The 13,118-nt window shown below is 40.6% G+C and overlaps 1 protein-coding gene across 1 annotated transcript in view; it reads left to right on the plus strand.

Annotated features, from left to right (window-relative positions):
* The window catches only part of obsl1a (obscurin like cytoskeletal adaptor 1a), a 22,021-nt gene continuing 8,903 nt past the window's right edge, over positions 1-13,118 (plus strand). Inside the window, exons 1-14 of the mRNA XM_080877760.1 lie at positions 1-392; positions 1,766-3,028; positions 4,717-4,986; positions 5,254-5,514; positions 5,949-6,254; positions 7,213-7,479; positions 7,568-7,843; positions 8,262-8,376; positions 8,591-8,751; positions 8,947-9,219; positions 9,328-9,603; positions 9,713-9,988; positions 10,071-10,346; positions 12,838-13,113. Of these exons, the coding sequence (XP_080733886.1) occupies positions 1,840-3,028; positions 4,717-4,986; positions 5,254-5,514; positions 5,949-6,254; positions 7,213-7,479; positions 7,568-7,843; positions 8,262-8,376; positions 8,591-8,751; positions 8,947-9,219; positions 9,328-9,603; positions 9,713-9,988; positions 10,071-10,346; positions 12,838-13,113 (4,222 nt within the window). The 5' untranslated portion in view covers positions 1-392; positions 1,766-1,839. The remainder of the gene's footprint in view (positions 393-1,765; positions 3,029-4,716; positions 4,987-5,253; positions 5,515-5,948; positions 6,255-7,212; positions 7,480-7,567; positions 7,844-8,261; positions 8,377-8,590; positions 8,752-8,946; positions 9,220-9,327; positions 9,604-9,712; positions 9,989-10,070; positions 10,347-12,837; positions 13,114-13,118) is intronic.

A 13,118-nucleotide genomic window follows, 5' to 3' on the forward strand; every position in this document is an offset into this window, starting at 1 on the left:
CTCTTTAGCTATTGGACAATGACAGTATCAGAGCTGACGCATAAACCAGGCACTCAGCTGAAAGGCTGTGGTCATTTTACTCCTTGCCACCTGCAACCCAACACCAGACTGAGGGGACACAACTAAGATATTACTATGACTCTGGACCACCAAATGTGAATGGAAGCTACCATTTTTCTCAGCTGCGTTGGTGTTGAGTGACTAGCAGGTGCTCCAAACAAGACAAACCAGGAAAACAAGGAACATGAGCAGAAGACTCTAAACGTGCTTCTTGAATGCTAACCTAACCAATGATCATCCAAGTAAACTGATGCCAGCTTGTATTTTTAAGAATAACATTTTAAGGCATCACAAGAGAGACAAATGCTATAAAGACAGCATTTCTTAAAGCGGTAAGTCTATCCTCTGAATTCTTTTTTTGTGTCACTGTGTAACTCTCTCCTGAAAATGCCTGAGGACGATCTTTTCTTTACATGTGCCAACAAAACATTCTAAGACTGACTGAGCTTGGGATGTGCCTCTACTTGTCATAAAGTTGTATGACTTTATGCTCTTTAGATGATTTCCAAGCGTGATGTGTCACAGAGAACAAATGGCTGCCGTTCTCAAAGCAAAAAGAAAGGTGGTGACAACACAGAGGAAACAAATGAGCCATGAAAAGAGACAAGTGGCAGCTGCATTACAAATGGAGGCTAAAGCTTTAGATCAGAGATGTCAAACTCATTTGACATTGTGTTTATCTATTAGTAAATTACTTTGGCTTAGCGTGAATGGTAATGGGGCAGATTTTTATCAGTCATAAAGGCTGTAAAACCTTTGAAAATACAGTTCTAAGTCAAAATCTATTACTTCCTTCGCATTTTCAAAAGCTGTCAAGTGGGCTCGATTTGAGTCCTTGCCGGGCCAATTCTGGCCCCCAGACTTTATGTTTGACACCCTTGCTTTATATACTGAATTGTTTAAGTTGTTGCTAGAATGTTACAATGAGCTGACAAAGAGAAGCCAACAGTAAGACTGCAAACAGCATTCTGTACACATGAATGTATATAAGGGATTAGTTGGTCCTAGTTAGTGACTGCAGGTGTGTTTGTGTGTGCTATGTGACACAGAGGCTCCAGCATCTTTTTTTGGACAGACTGCTTTATAAATACACTCTTCACTGAGCTACAGCACCAGCTGTGAGACAACCAAAAGTGTTTGCTCAATACCCACCTCGCAAAACCACTAAACTTCTTTACTTCAGCTTTGGGAACTATATTGAGTATTCAGAATTTTTTAAAATTTGATTTAATTCAGTTTTATTTAAATGGTGCCAAATAACAACAACTGTCACTTCAACACACTTTATATTGTAAGGTAAAAGCCCTACAATAATGGAGAGAAACCCCAACAATCAGAAGACCCCCTTGAAAAAAGCACTTGGCGAGAATGGAAAGGAAAAACTCCCTTTTAACAGGAAGGAACCTCCAGCAGAACCAAACTCAGGGAGGGGCGGCCATCTGCCGTGAAAGGTTGGCGATGGGAGGAGGAAGACAGGAAAAAGATACACCGTGGAATTAATGGAGATTGATCATTTTATTGTATTTTATAAAACTGTTCACTCTGCATTCTGCTTTCAGTTTGAGTCAGATTACTGATGAACCCATCTGGGACACAATAACCACACAGTTACTGTTTAGATGGTGCTTTGGGGTTTGAACTCAAAAGCTGCACTCATGGCAGATTTTAATCATCTACTGAACTAATAATCTTCTTTCTCTTTCAGCTATTTACAAAACAGAAGAAGATCATTTTGAGAAGAAACTTCTTCATTCGACCCAAACAAAAGGTGACATCACCATGGATATTTTTGGTGGCGCACCTCGTGTTTTAGGCTATCCACGTCCTGTAGTGGCCCAGTGTGGAACAGATGCAACACTGAAGTGCCAAATCGGTGGAGACCCACGCCCAGATGTGATCTGGGAACGCAAAAATGTCCAGATCCTGTCTGAAGGACGCTACAACATCTCGGATGAGGGAAAGGTTTACTTGCTGACTATTACCAGAGTGACCCAGCAGGATGCTGGCCAGTACATCTGCAAGGCTAGAAATAGCATAGGAGAAACCTATGCAGCAGCCTCACTTAAAGTTGAAGGAGAGGCCCAGCAACAAGATGAGGACGCAAGACAGTTAGTGGTCAATGGTGGGGCACAGCCTATGCAAGAAAATGGAGAATTTGTGGGACACCTAAATGGCTACAATGCAGTGCAAAATGGTGAACACTGCAAGGCAAATGGAGGGGAACTGAATGGAGAATGGAACAGCAGGCTAAGCAAAAACCAAGCAGAGGTTGATCTGACATCTGATGACAGACCGCGATTCCTCATCAAGCCCCTGTCTCTGCGTGTGGATCGAGGCGAAGACGCTGCCTTCTCCTGTAAAATCTGGGGGACTCCTCTGCCAGAGGTGATTTGGGAAAAGGATGGGAAGAAACTCAATGACATCTTTGAGAGTTCTCACTTCAGCATGAGAAATGAAGATGGTGGCTGGTTCCAACTCAAGATATATCGGACACGTATGCCAGACAAAGGCGTCTACACCTGCAAGGCCATCAACTGCCATGGTGAGGCCCTGGCTGGGGCCGTCCTTCTTGTCGAACCTGTACCAGAGCGAGGTGACAGCAAAACATCCTCGACTGGTCACACTAACAGCCAGTGGTCACCAAAGCACAGGGGTGGGAGGCCCAGTTTGTCAAGGATCACAGCAGAGCCACCTGTCGATGCATCAAAAGTGAAGAAATTTGCAGTAGCGGAGGGGAAACACGCCAAGTTTCGCTGCTTTGTAACAGGGAAGCCGAAACCTGAGATCATCTGGAAGAAAGATGGAGTTCCCCTAGAGCCTGACAGACGTCATCTGATATTTGAGGACAGAGAGGGCTACTACACCCTGAAGGTGCTGTACTGTAAAGTGCAGGACACAGGGTTGTATGTGTGTGCAGCATCAAACGCGCTGGGAAACACCCTAAGTGCAGTTCACCTGTCCGTCAAAGGTATGGCAACCTGTTCTTTTTTCTGCAACCTTCATGGAAGAACATGACATGTGATATTCTTCTTGAACAATATTTAACCCAAATAATGTTAGTCCTCTGTGTTCACTGAATGCTACAAGTAAATGGAAAAAGTGATTAAAAGAGTAACAGAAACCACAGAAGGTGATTAACATTGAAACATTATTATAAAACCTCTGAAAATAACCACCTACACAATTTAATCATGGCACCTTTTTCCATGTGATTTAACCAAGTACAATAACCCATTTTTGACCATGTCAAACCAACACATTTGGCATTTGGTGGCTTGATGTACTTACATTGACTTGAAGGGATTTAAGTATGTAGAGTGAAATTTGTTTTAATTCATTCTACACAAGGTAAAAACTTCAGGGAAACGCAATGAAATCTTGTTGTTTGAACACCTACTTTGTTAGTCAAGGCAATTACTGCTAGTCTTGCGTAATGAACCAATATGCAGGTTGATGATTTCATAGAGACAAACAACCATTTGCACTTACGTTCATGGGTAATTTAGAATCACCAATTAACCTAACTCCAATTACACACTGCAAACTAGGCAGATTGTGGATTTGAACCCAGGCCCTTGTTGCTGTGAGACAACAGCACTAACCATCACACCACCAAGCTGTCAATGCAGGCTTAACAAAATGATTACAAGGCTTGATGCAGAATTTTCTGTAGGTTTTTGTCCTTGACAGGTTAAACCACAATAAATAGCAATAGCATACACGTGGTGTGGGTGTAGCTGTCTGCCTCTTAAAACTCCAGCAATTTTCCTGCAGTTTGACATCTAATATGATCTTGTGAATTTCGTGAGTCCAGTCAACTAACCACGCTTACTAGATTGTATCATGTCATCTCAACAAGAACAAATTAAGTTGCTGAATTTCATGCAGATGCTACATGATTTAATTATGTTCACCTTAGAAACATGAAATTATTTAGTTGAAATTACAAGTTTGAATCTTTTACATGTAACAACCACCCAATTTCATTTTTTTGAGTGTAGAAAACATTTCATTGTACCAAATATTATTCCTTAAAGCAGATTAAATTGCTTTCATGCTGTTGGAACCTTTTGAATAACACAAAAGAAACGTCTTTCTTTTCAAGACATTAGTCACTGAAAATGGACAACTGAAATGAATATGTATATGTCCAGTTACAATAAATGAGGGCATATCTTAAACCATACTAATAAAACATTATACCATGAGCTGCAATTGTGAGGGCTGTGCATAGTTAGAATGCTACCCCATTCATATGTGATTCATTCTGCATCTGTGAGCTGCCTCTACCATAAGAGTCAGTTTAGTTAATGGGCTCAACATGCCAGTCATTAACATACAGATAACATGACGGAACATTACCACTGCTAATCACTGCTTGAAAACTATTATATGGTAGCAAAAGAGAATCAAAAATTAAGTGTTTGCGCTAAATTTTTTCGTTTCCACACATTATATTTTAATTATTATTTTGAGTTTGAGTTTTTCTAGGCCTGCTGCCAATGCAATGAATTTGAACTGTCTTCTAAATCTACGCTATAGCACTGCGAAACAGCTTCTTGTTTGGCATCTCCATCAATCCTTGCACACATGTACCCATATATATGTACGATTCATCCACTTTGGACCAAAGATAACGTTGTCCTTATTCTTCAGGCCCTGCCGTGCGGTTCAGGCGCCCGTTAAAAGACGTGGAGGTGAAAGAGCGGGACGTTGCCGTGCTTGAGTGTGAGGTACCTGATGAGTCACTCCCAGCTGCCTGGTACCTGGAAGACCAGAGGCTGATGCCCAGCAGTAAATATGGGATGGAGCAGAAAGGAACCAAACGAAGACTCACTATTCACGATGTGGGAACAGACGATGATGGAGTCTACCTCTGTGAGATGCCTGATGGAGCAAAGAGCATTGCTGAGCTCTCAGTTAAAGGTACACTATGAAAAATAGGCTATGGTGCATCAAATTATTGTAAAAAGGGATGGTATTTCTAGGACTAGTACTTCAGGAAGACAAAATTTCAATGCACACTTGCTTTATCGCATTAACTTAATGATATCCATTCATGTCATTATTTCAAGCTAAATGATCTCTGTATAAACACCTGCTAGCACAGTGTGTGGTCAAAGGGGGAAACTACCTGATGCAGCTTTTAAGCTTATTTTGAAAAACTATTTGCATTGATTTTTATCCGTACAGGTACTATTGTTCGTAAGCTTCCACGAAAACTGGAGGTCCTGGAGGGTGAGAATGCAGCCTTCTGTGTGGAGGTGGAGAACGAAGACATGGAGGTCCACTGGTTCAAAGACGGGTTGAAGCTACATGAAACACACCAAACAATCCTCAAGTCTTTTGGCAAAACTCACATTCTGGTCTTTGTCAACGTGGCCTATCACGACTCGGGAGTTGTGACATTTGTCGCAGGACGATCCAAGACTTCATCACGCCTCAAAGTCAAAGGTAATTTAGCAAACACTTTGTGTAAATGTTTGTTAAGGGTTTTTTTGCCTTGATTTGAAGAAGCTTTGCAGGTTGTGTTTGAGATTTAAATAAACATTTATTTCAGGTTTATTTGTTGCAGGATGATTTTGTCTTTTGTTACATTCAGTAGAGTGTTTTTGCTGGGGGTGAGAGTGGGAACTCTGATGGCAAATTTATTTTTAGAAGGAGTCATATGCAAAAATGTAGGCTCACTTGTCTAAATGTATTAATTTTAAGACAAAATGTGTTTTTATTTAATTATTTTTACATTTGTCTAATAATACATTACAATTATTGCTTCTGCTTGTATACTAATTAACTAACTAGTTTCAGTGAATTTAATGATGCCTTCTGACAATCAGCCTTTTATCAATCCACCCTTATTACATTCTTTATTCTTCTTTGTCTTTCAGCCACACGACACTGCCCACCTATCTGTCCGGTGGGAGTCAAAATGGATGTAGACAGACCCAACAGTGCGCTACTTAACTGGGATCCCGCCCCCAGTAGTCAGACCTCCACCCGCTCTGTGTTTGTGCTGGAGATGCAAGAAGTGGGTTCTCAGGAGTGGCAGAAGTGTTTCACCTCAGAGACCGCCACCTCAGCTGAGGTCACCGGTGACATTGTACGATGCGAGGGCAACTACCGTTTCAGAGTTTGCTGCATTAACAAATATGGACGAAGCGGCCATGTGGAGTTTCCCAAAGTTGTCCATCTGGGTGAGGAGCACACGGCGACAGATTTTACATACAGATATATTAAATGTCATTTTTTTAAAGTTTTACTTGAAACTCTTCTTTGAGGTGAATATAATTTTATTCAAAAACACTACAGTTTACTTTAAATATGAAACACAAAATTGTATACATTTTTAGGTAGAGTGTTTGTTTTTTTTAACTTGCTGAGAAACCATGGGCATATAAATGTTAATATTTTTTCTTCTTTTAATTATGGTTATTTCAGTTATATTGTGCTTAAATTTGTTGTGGGTGTTTGATGTGGTCTCCAGTGTGGCAAAGAAAAGTGTTAAGGTTTAAGCGAACAAGGACATGTAGTTATATTTATCAGTGATAAACATAGATATTATGTAGACTGGAGTAAGAGAACTAATATGAAACTATAATGACAACCAAACAGCTGACAGTACTGTAAAATGACAATTTCCTTCTGCTAAATTTAACTTCCAGCACTTTCCTGTAATTTTCTAGAGTAAACTACGCATTATTTGTTGACTAATAATGTACGACATAGGATATGTTTATAGGACTAAATTGAGCAATTTAAAAATATGGACCAATATTTTTTTCTTTCAGACACCAATGATAAAATGACAATGAGTTTAAAAATAATCTTGCTTTAATGTCACAACAAGTCATGTATTAGTCATTTATGCACTGCCAGATCTGCTTGGATCAGCTGGTTGATGTTTTGTGGCAGTTCAGACATTGTTGCCAACAGGGAAGTTGCAGAGCGCCCTCTGGTGGCAGACTATGCAAGCTGTGCAAAATCAACACATAACATAGTAGAAAGACATTTTTCCTGTCTCTTCTTTACTTTTTAATTCTGTTGTAAATTCTGATGCCAATATATGTGCAAATAGCTAATATTATTAGGGCCAACATATCTGTCAGGCTTAATTGACTAATACCTGTACTGTACTTCTTCTGTACTTGCTAGTTCCTGGGCCCAAGATCCTCAGCCGCCTCCAAAGCTGTGAGGTTGTAGAAGGACAAGATGCTCACTTATCCATTGAATTGTCTGCCCCAATGGTTGGAACCTGGTTTCTCAATAGTGCTCAACTGCAGCACGGCGGACGATATTCAATACAACACAATCAAACAAAGCACTCAGTGGTGATCCATGAAAGTCGCATGACAGAGGATGAAGCAGAGGTCACCTTCATAGCTAACGGAGTCAGGGATTCCGCTGTGCTCAACGTTAAACGTAGGTGTAAAAACCTCTGAAAAACCTGTGATTGATGCATTTTTTTTAAGTTTGCTTATTTCTGTGTTCTTTTTTTTTTTTTCATCAGCTGCCGTGATGAAATTCAGTCCTCTGTCAGAGTTAGACAGCAAGAAAAAGGTGGACATAGGGGATGCCATTGTACTCTACTGTGAAGTCTCCCATCCGTTTGCAAAAGTATCCTGGTTCAAAGATGGCAAGGAGCTTCAGGTCTCAGATGGTCTAAACATCCAGGCGGATGGGAATATGAGGAGGATCGTGATCCAGTCAGCTGAGGAATCTCACTCTGGAGTTTACACATGTGAAACTTCAGGGGATGTCATCACATTCAATGTGGATGTTGCAGGTAATTGGTTTATGAACAGATGACATGCTGATGAGCTTCTTTAACATTAACATAGACATTAACATTAACATGGATATTAATTGACCATTTTGTTATATTTACTTAAAGAATCACATGTTAATTTTCTTATACAGGAAAATGCATACTTAATATACTATCTGGATTTCATATCATGAAAATACTGATGTTTCTTGGATTATTAAGTGACACTGAATATAAACAACTGTGTCTCTGACTGATTTTTATGTCTTGTAAGAAACCAAAACCTTGTTTAAAACCTGTGCTAACACATTTGGACCACATCTGGGCTTATTATTAAACCATACCAAGAATCACTCCAATTTTTAGAGGGCTAGTTCATGTAATACCTTGAGCTCCAGCCATTGACATGCAGTCTTCCTTCTACCCTGTTTTTAAGGTCCTCCGGTGGATTTCAGTCCGGTCGCTGAGGATGAACTTCATAAGAGCAGCATGGAGTTGGACCCTGTGGTGCTGGTCTGCCATGTCTCCAGAGATGATGCTGAAGTTGTGTGGTAAGACTGAAGAATTCCTGTTTGCAAATAAAGACAGATCTGTAGATCTGTAAAGTCTGTAGTCTTCTGTGTTTCCAGTGTCTAACTGTTCAAATACTTCCTGCATCATTTTGTTTACTGCACAATCAACCTCTTAGTAGGACACAGGTTTTTTTTTATGTAACTAAAACAAACTCTTTGAGACTCTTTACAGTTATCTGTGTCTGTGTCCCAGGTATAAAGACGGCTGTGAGATCAAGCCCAGTGACAACATAACTCTGCAGGCAGAAGGAACCATGAGGAGGTTAATTATCCGCTCTGCAGAAACCTCAGATGCTGGAAGTTATACTTGCCAGGCAGGAAACAGCAGCATGGAGTTCACAGTCAATGTCCGAGGTACACTGACCTTTCTCCTCCAACTCCTGTTGGTAAAAACAAAAGGCATTTAACAACATATTTTGGCTGTGTTTTGGCCCTGAAGTTTTAAAATGAGAATAAAAAGATTAAAGGTGGCATTGTGGAACAAATAGATTATTAATTCATTGTGAGCACCATTTGACCTCGCTCTTATTACTCAAACAAAAAACACAGAGCCTCCAGTGATGATAGTGGAACCTAAAGACGATGTGGTGATTGAGAGCTACATCTCAGAGGAGATCCACCTGCAGTGCGAGCTGTCTCGCTCCAGGGGGAAGGTGCGATGGTTCAAGGATGGCCTGCAGGTGGCAGAGAGTGAAAACATCCAGCTGATATCAGAAGGCCCTTACAGGAGGCTGACAATTCTCTGCAGCTCAGAGGAGGATGCTGGAGAATATGTCTGTGAAACAGATGGAGACTCCATCTTCTTCCAACTTGGTGTTAAAGGTAAAACTTTAGTGCTCACCTCTTCTAACAGATATCAAATTGAAACATAGAGAATCTACAAAATAAGTTTAAATGCTTATTTTTTTTAATATCTTTCACTTGTACTAGATCCACCAGTAAGAATCATTTATCCCAGTGAATCAGAGCTGGAACTGACTCACTTGGCATCAGAGAGGCTGGAGCTCAGCTGTGAGATCTCAAAGGCGGATGCTCCTGTGCGCTGGTTCAAAGACAGTCTAGAAGTAGAGGCAGGGCACAACTTGATCCTGGAGGTGGACGGGGCCCAACGGAGGCTCATTATACCCATAACCACTGTGCACGACACGGGGGAGTATGTATGTGACACAGAAGATAACTCTTTGGCTTTCCTAGTAACTATTACAGGTAAACAGGCATACATTCAGGCTAATTATTTATGGTCTATACATGGTCACTCAGTAAACGAATCATCACATTACATTTTACATACTTTATTTCTCTTTGCTTCACTTAGAGCCACCAGTAACGCTAACTTGCCCCAAAGACATAGCTGAAAAACTGGAGAGTCTTGCTGGCAAACCAGTGATTCTAGAAATTGAGGTGTCCCGACCAAATGCAGAAGTCAAGTGGCTGATAAATGGTGAAGAAATTCAGCAAAGCAGCAATGTCACCATCACAGAAGATGGGCTCATTCGTCGTTTGACAATTCACTCTCCCACTCCTGAGGATTCTGGCAAATACACTTGTGACGCTATGGATGATAAAATTGATTTCCAGGTTAAAGTTTCAGGTAAGATGCAGCAATTGCCTCGGTATGAGTTTTCTGACCCATTGTGAAATTTAAAGATAAATGTTCAATTCTGTGTCCTCAGAGCCACCAGTAAAGATTTTAAGAAAGTCAGAGATCAAGAACAACCTAAAGTTCTTGATTTCTGATGACATTGTGCTGGAGTGTGAGCTCTCCAGAGCCAATGCTGTTGCCAAATGGTACAAGGATGGCTGTCGTGTTCAGGGTGATGAAAGGTTCTGTGAAGAGGAAGAAGGTCCTTTCCGCTCGCTCGTCATCCTCAATGCTGAACTCGAAGATTCAGGAGAATATTTTTTGGATGTCGGAGATGACAGTATCAGCTTCCAAGTTACAGTAGAAGGTAAGGTTAATATGGCTGAATGTATTTTTCTTCTTTTTTAATTTTTTCTTAGAAAGCAGTCGTGCATATTTGTTTAATATGCACATTGAAATACATATCCTGGTCAAAAAGGACTCCAGGTTTCCTCACATGGTTACTGCAGACGAAAACAATGCCATCCATGGTAAATACAGTCCCAATCAAAAGTTTAAGACCACTTGGAAATGACAAAATATCATATTTTGCATGGTTGCATCTTAACAAGGTTCCAGGTAGAGCTTCAACATGCAACAAGAAGAAATGGGAGTGAGACAAAACATTTTTTTGAGCATGCAATTTATTGAAAACAACACTTAAAATGAAACAGGCTGTTTTACAGGAAAAAGCACCTACTTTGTTTTTCTGCTGTAGCTTCCGTATTTTGCTTTTTAAAAAAATGTTTTTTCATGTGTTGTGAGACCAACGCATCGCCTTGAAAGGTCTGTTTGTGAAGTGTTTGAGTGCGTGCGTGTTTAAATGATGGTATTTCATTTGATGTAGCCACATATAGGCCTAACACTCCACCCAGTGTTTCACAGTTATGACTGATGTCGTTTTATTCTCGTTTATTGCAGAGCAAAAGTATTTTTTTGCTCTGGTCAGAGGGCCCGGTGGTGCCAGTGTCCGGCAGCCTCGCCTCTGTCAGTGCGCCCCAGGGTGGCTGTGGCTACAATGTAGCTTGTCATCACCAGTGTGTGAATGTGTGTGTGAATGGGTGGATGACTGGATGTGTAAAGCGCTTTGGGGTCCTTAGGGACGAGTAAAAGCGCTATATAAATACAGGCCATTTACCATTTACCTACTATGGTGCATAAAAAAACATCACAGGTGGGATCTGCTTGTCATGCCAGTAACACTGGAAACCATCAAGATTTTTTCTCATCAGAAAATAAAACTTTCTACCACCTTTCAGTGTCTCATGTCCAAACGGTCAGTTCTGTGGCGTTCAAGGAGACGAGGCCTTTGAAGATGTTATTTTGTTTTTGAAGCCCTTCAGTCTCATATGCTGTCTGAAGGTTATGGGGCTGCAGTCAGCACCAATAAAGGCCTTAATTTGGGTCAAGGATCGTCCAGTGTCTTGACGGACAGCCAATTGGATCCTCTGGCTCAGTGCTGGTGAAATGTTTTTGGGTCTTCCATCATAACCCTCAGGTTCATTTAAGAAATTCCAAATGACTGTCTTACTGCGTCCCACCTCAGCAGCGATGGCACTCTGTGAGAGGCCCTGCTTATGCAGTTTAACAACCCGACCATGTTCAAAAAGGGAACTTTTTTGACTTTTTAAGATCCTACCATGCAAATATGAGTTTTTGCCATTTTTCAAGGGGTCTTAAACTTTTGACTGGGACTGTATCTGGTTAGACACCATGTTACTAAGATTTTTAAGCAAAGTAAAATAGTCAAATTTTTATTTGAACTTAGAGGTTATACGGGCTTTTATATCTTTATGCCTGCAGTTTAACTAATAGGTGTTTCATCTAGCTTTATTGACACTGTCAATAGAAAATTGTACTTAGTAGTCAGTATAGACTTTTAATAAAATAAGTTTGCATATGATAGAATACTGCATGATGACCTCTTTATAACTCAGACTGTTTTTAGTTCACTGTGACCCGTTATCATGCAGGGAAGGAGCAGTACCTATTAGTGCTAGATAAGAGCTTAACGAGCAGTTTCACTTCATGCCAGGTAGAGAAGCCTCTCCTGGCACACACGCACACACACACGCGCACACATCCACATTCCAATGTAATAAACGAATGCACCTACTGTTGTATATAAATAAAGACCAGGACAGTGGCAGAGCGCGAGTCCTTGAGCCACTGCGAGCACTCTGTGACTGCCCTTGCAAGTAAAAACTGCAGCGTGTGTGTTTCTACTCTCTGACTCTCATGCTGAAGAAGTGTCTTTAGAATATATCTCTTGACAGACACATAGAGCTGGGTATCATCTGCATAGCAATGCAATTGTATGCTATGGTTTCTAATGTTACTGCTTAAGAGGAGCATTTATAATGTAAATAGAATTCGTCGGCACAACTGGAACTCCGATCTACATGAACAGAATGTCTCTGAGAGACTCCGTTCTGTCAGAGGCCATGACAAGGTTATTCATACCCTCCATGTCAATGCTGTTTCTGTGAGGAATTCTGAAGTGTTAAGTTTTATACATACCATTCCAATGAAGATAAGCAGTTAGCTGTTTTTCAAGTACTTTTTAAATATTTATTTAAATAAAAGGTTAAACTTATTTTTTGAAAGGGATAAGGCTAAGCATCTTGCCTTGGACTTTTTGAAAACATTTTTGAAAACATTTCAAAACGGCAGCTAGTATCTGGCAGGATCAAGTAGTTATAATTTTGGCTTCCACTGGCATGATATTATCACAAAAGAGCTATCTCTGTATGTACATTTTTTTCAAAAGGATATTTCTGGCAAAACTTTGCATGAATTAATCCATCTTCTTCCCTCAGAGCCTCCAGTGACCATTGTTGGAAACTCAAATGACCTTGAATACCAGGAGATGATGGCAGGCGATGACCTGATCCTGGCCTGTGAGGTATCTCGTGCTAATGCCCCTGTCCAGTGGTATTGTAATGACAGGCTTCTCACCAGTGATGACCGGACCTATATTGAAAGCTATGGGACATTGAGGAAAATCATCATTTCCTGTGTTCAGCCTTCCGATTCTGGAAAGTATGTGTGTGACGCTGTGGATGACAAGATGGTCAGCGTTATACGCATTCAAGGTACG

Source organism: Rhamphochromis sp. 'chilingali' (genome assembly GCF_963969265.1).
Source record: "Rhamphochromis sp. 'chilingali' genome assembly, chromosome: 3".
NCBI classification, from domain to species: Eukaryota; Metazoa; Chordata; class Actinopteri; order Cichliformes; family Cichlidae; genus Rhamphochromis; species Rhamphochromis sp. 'chilingali'.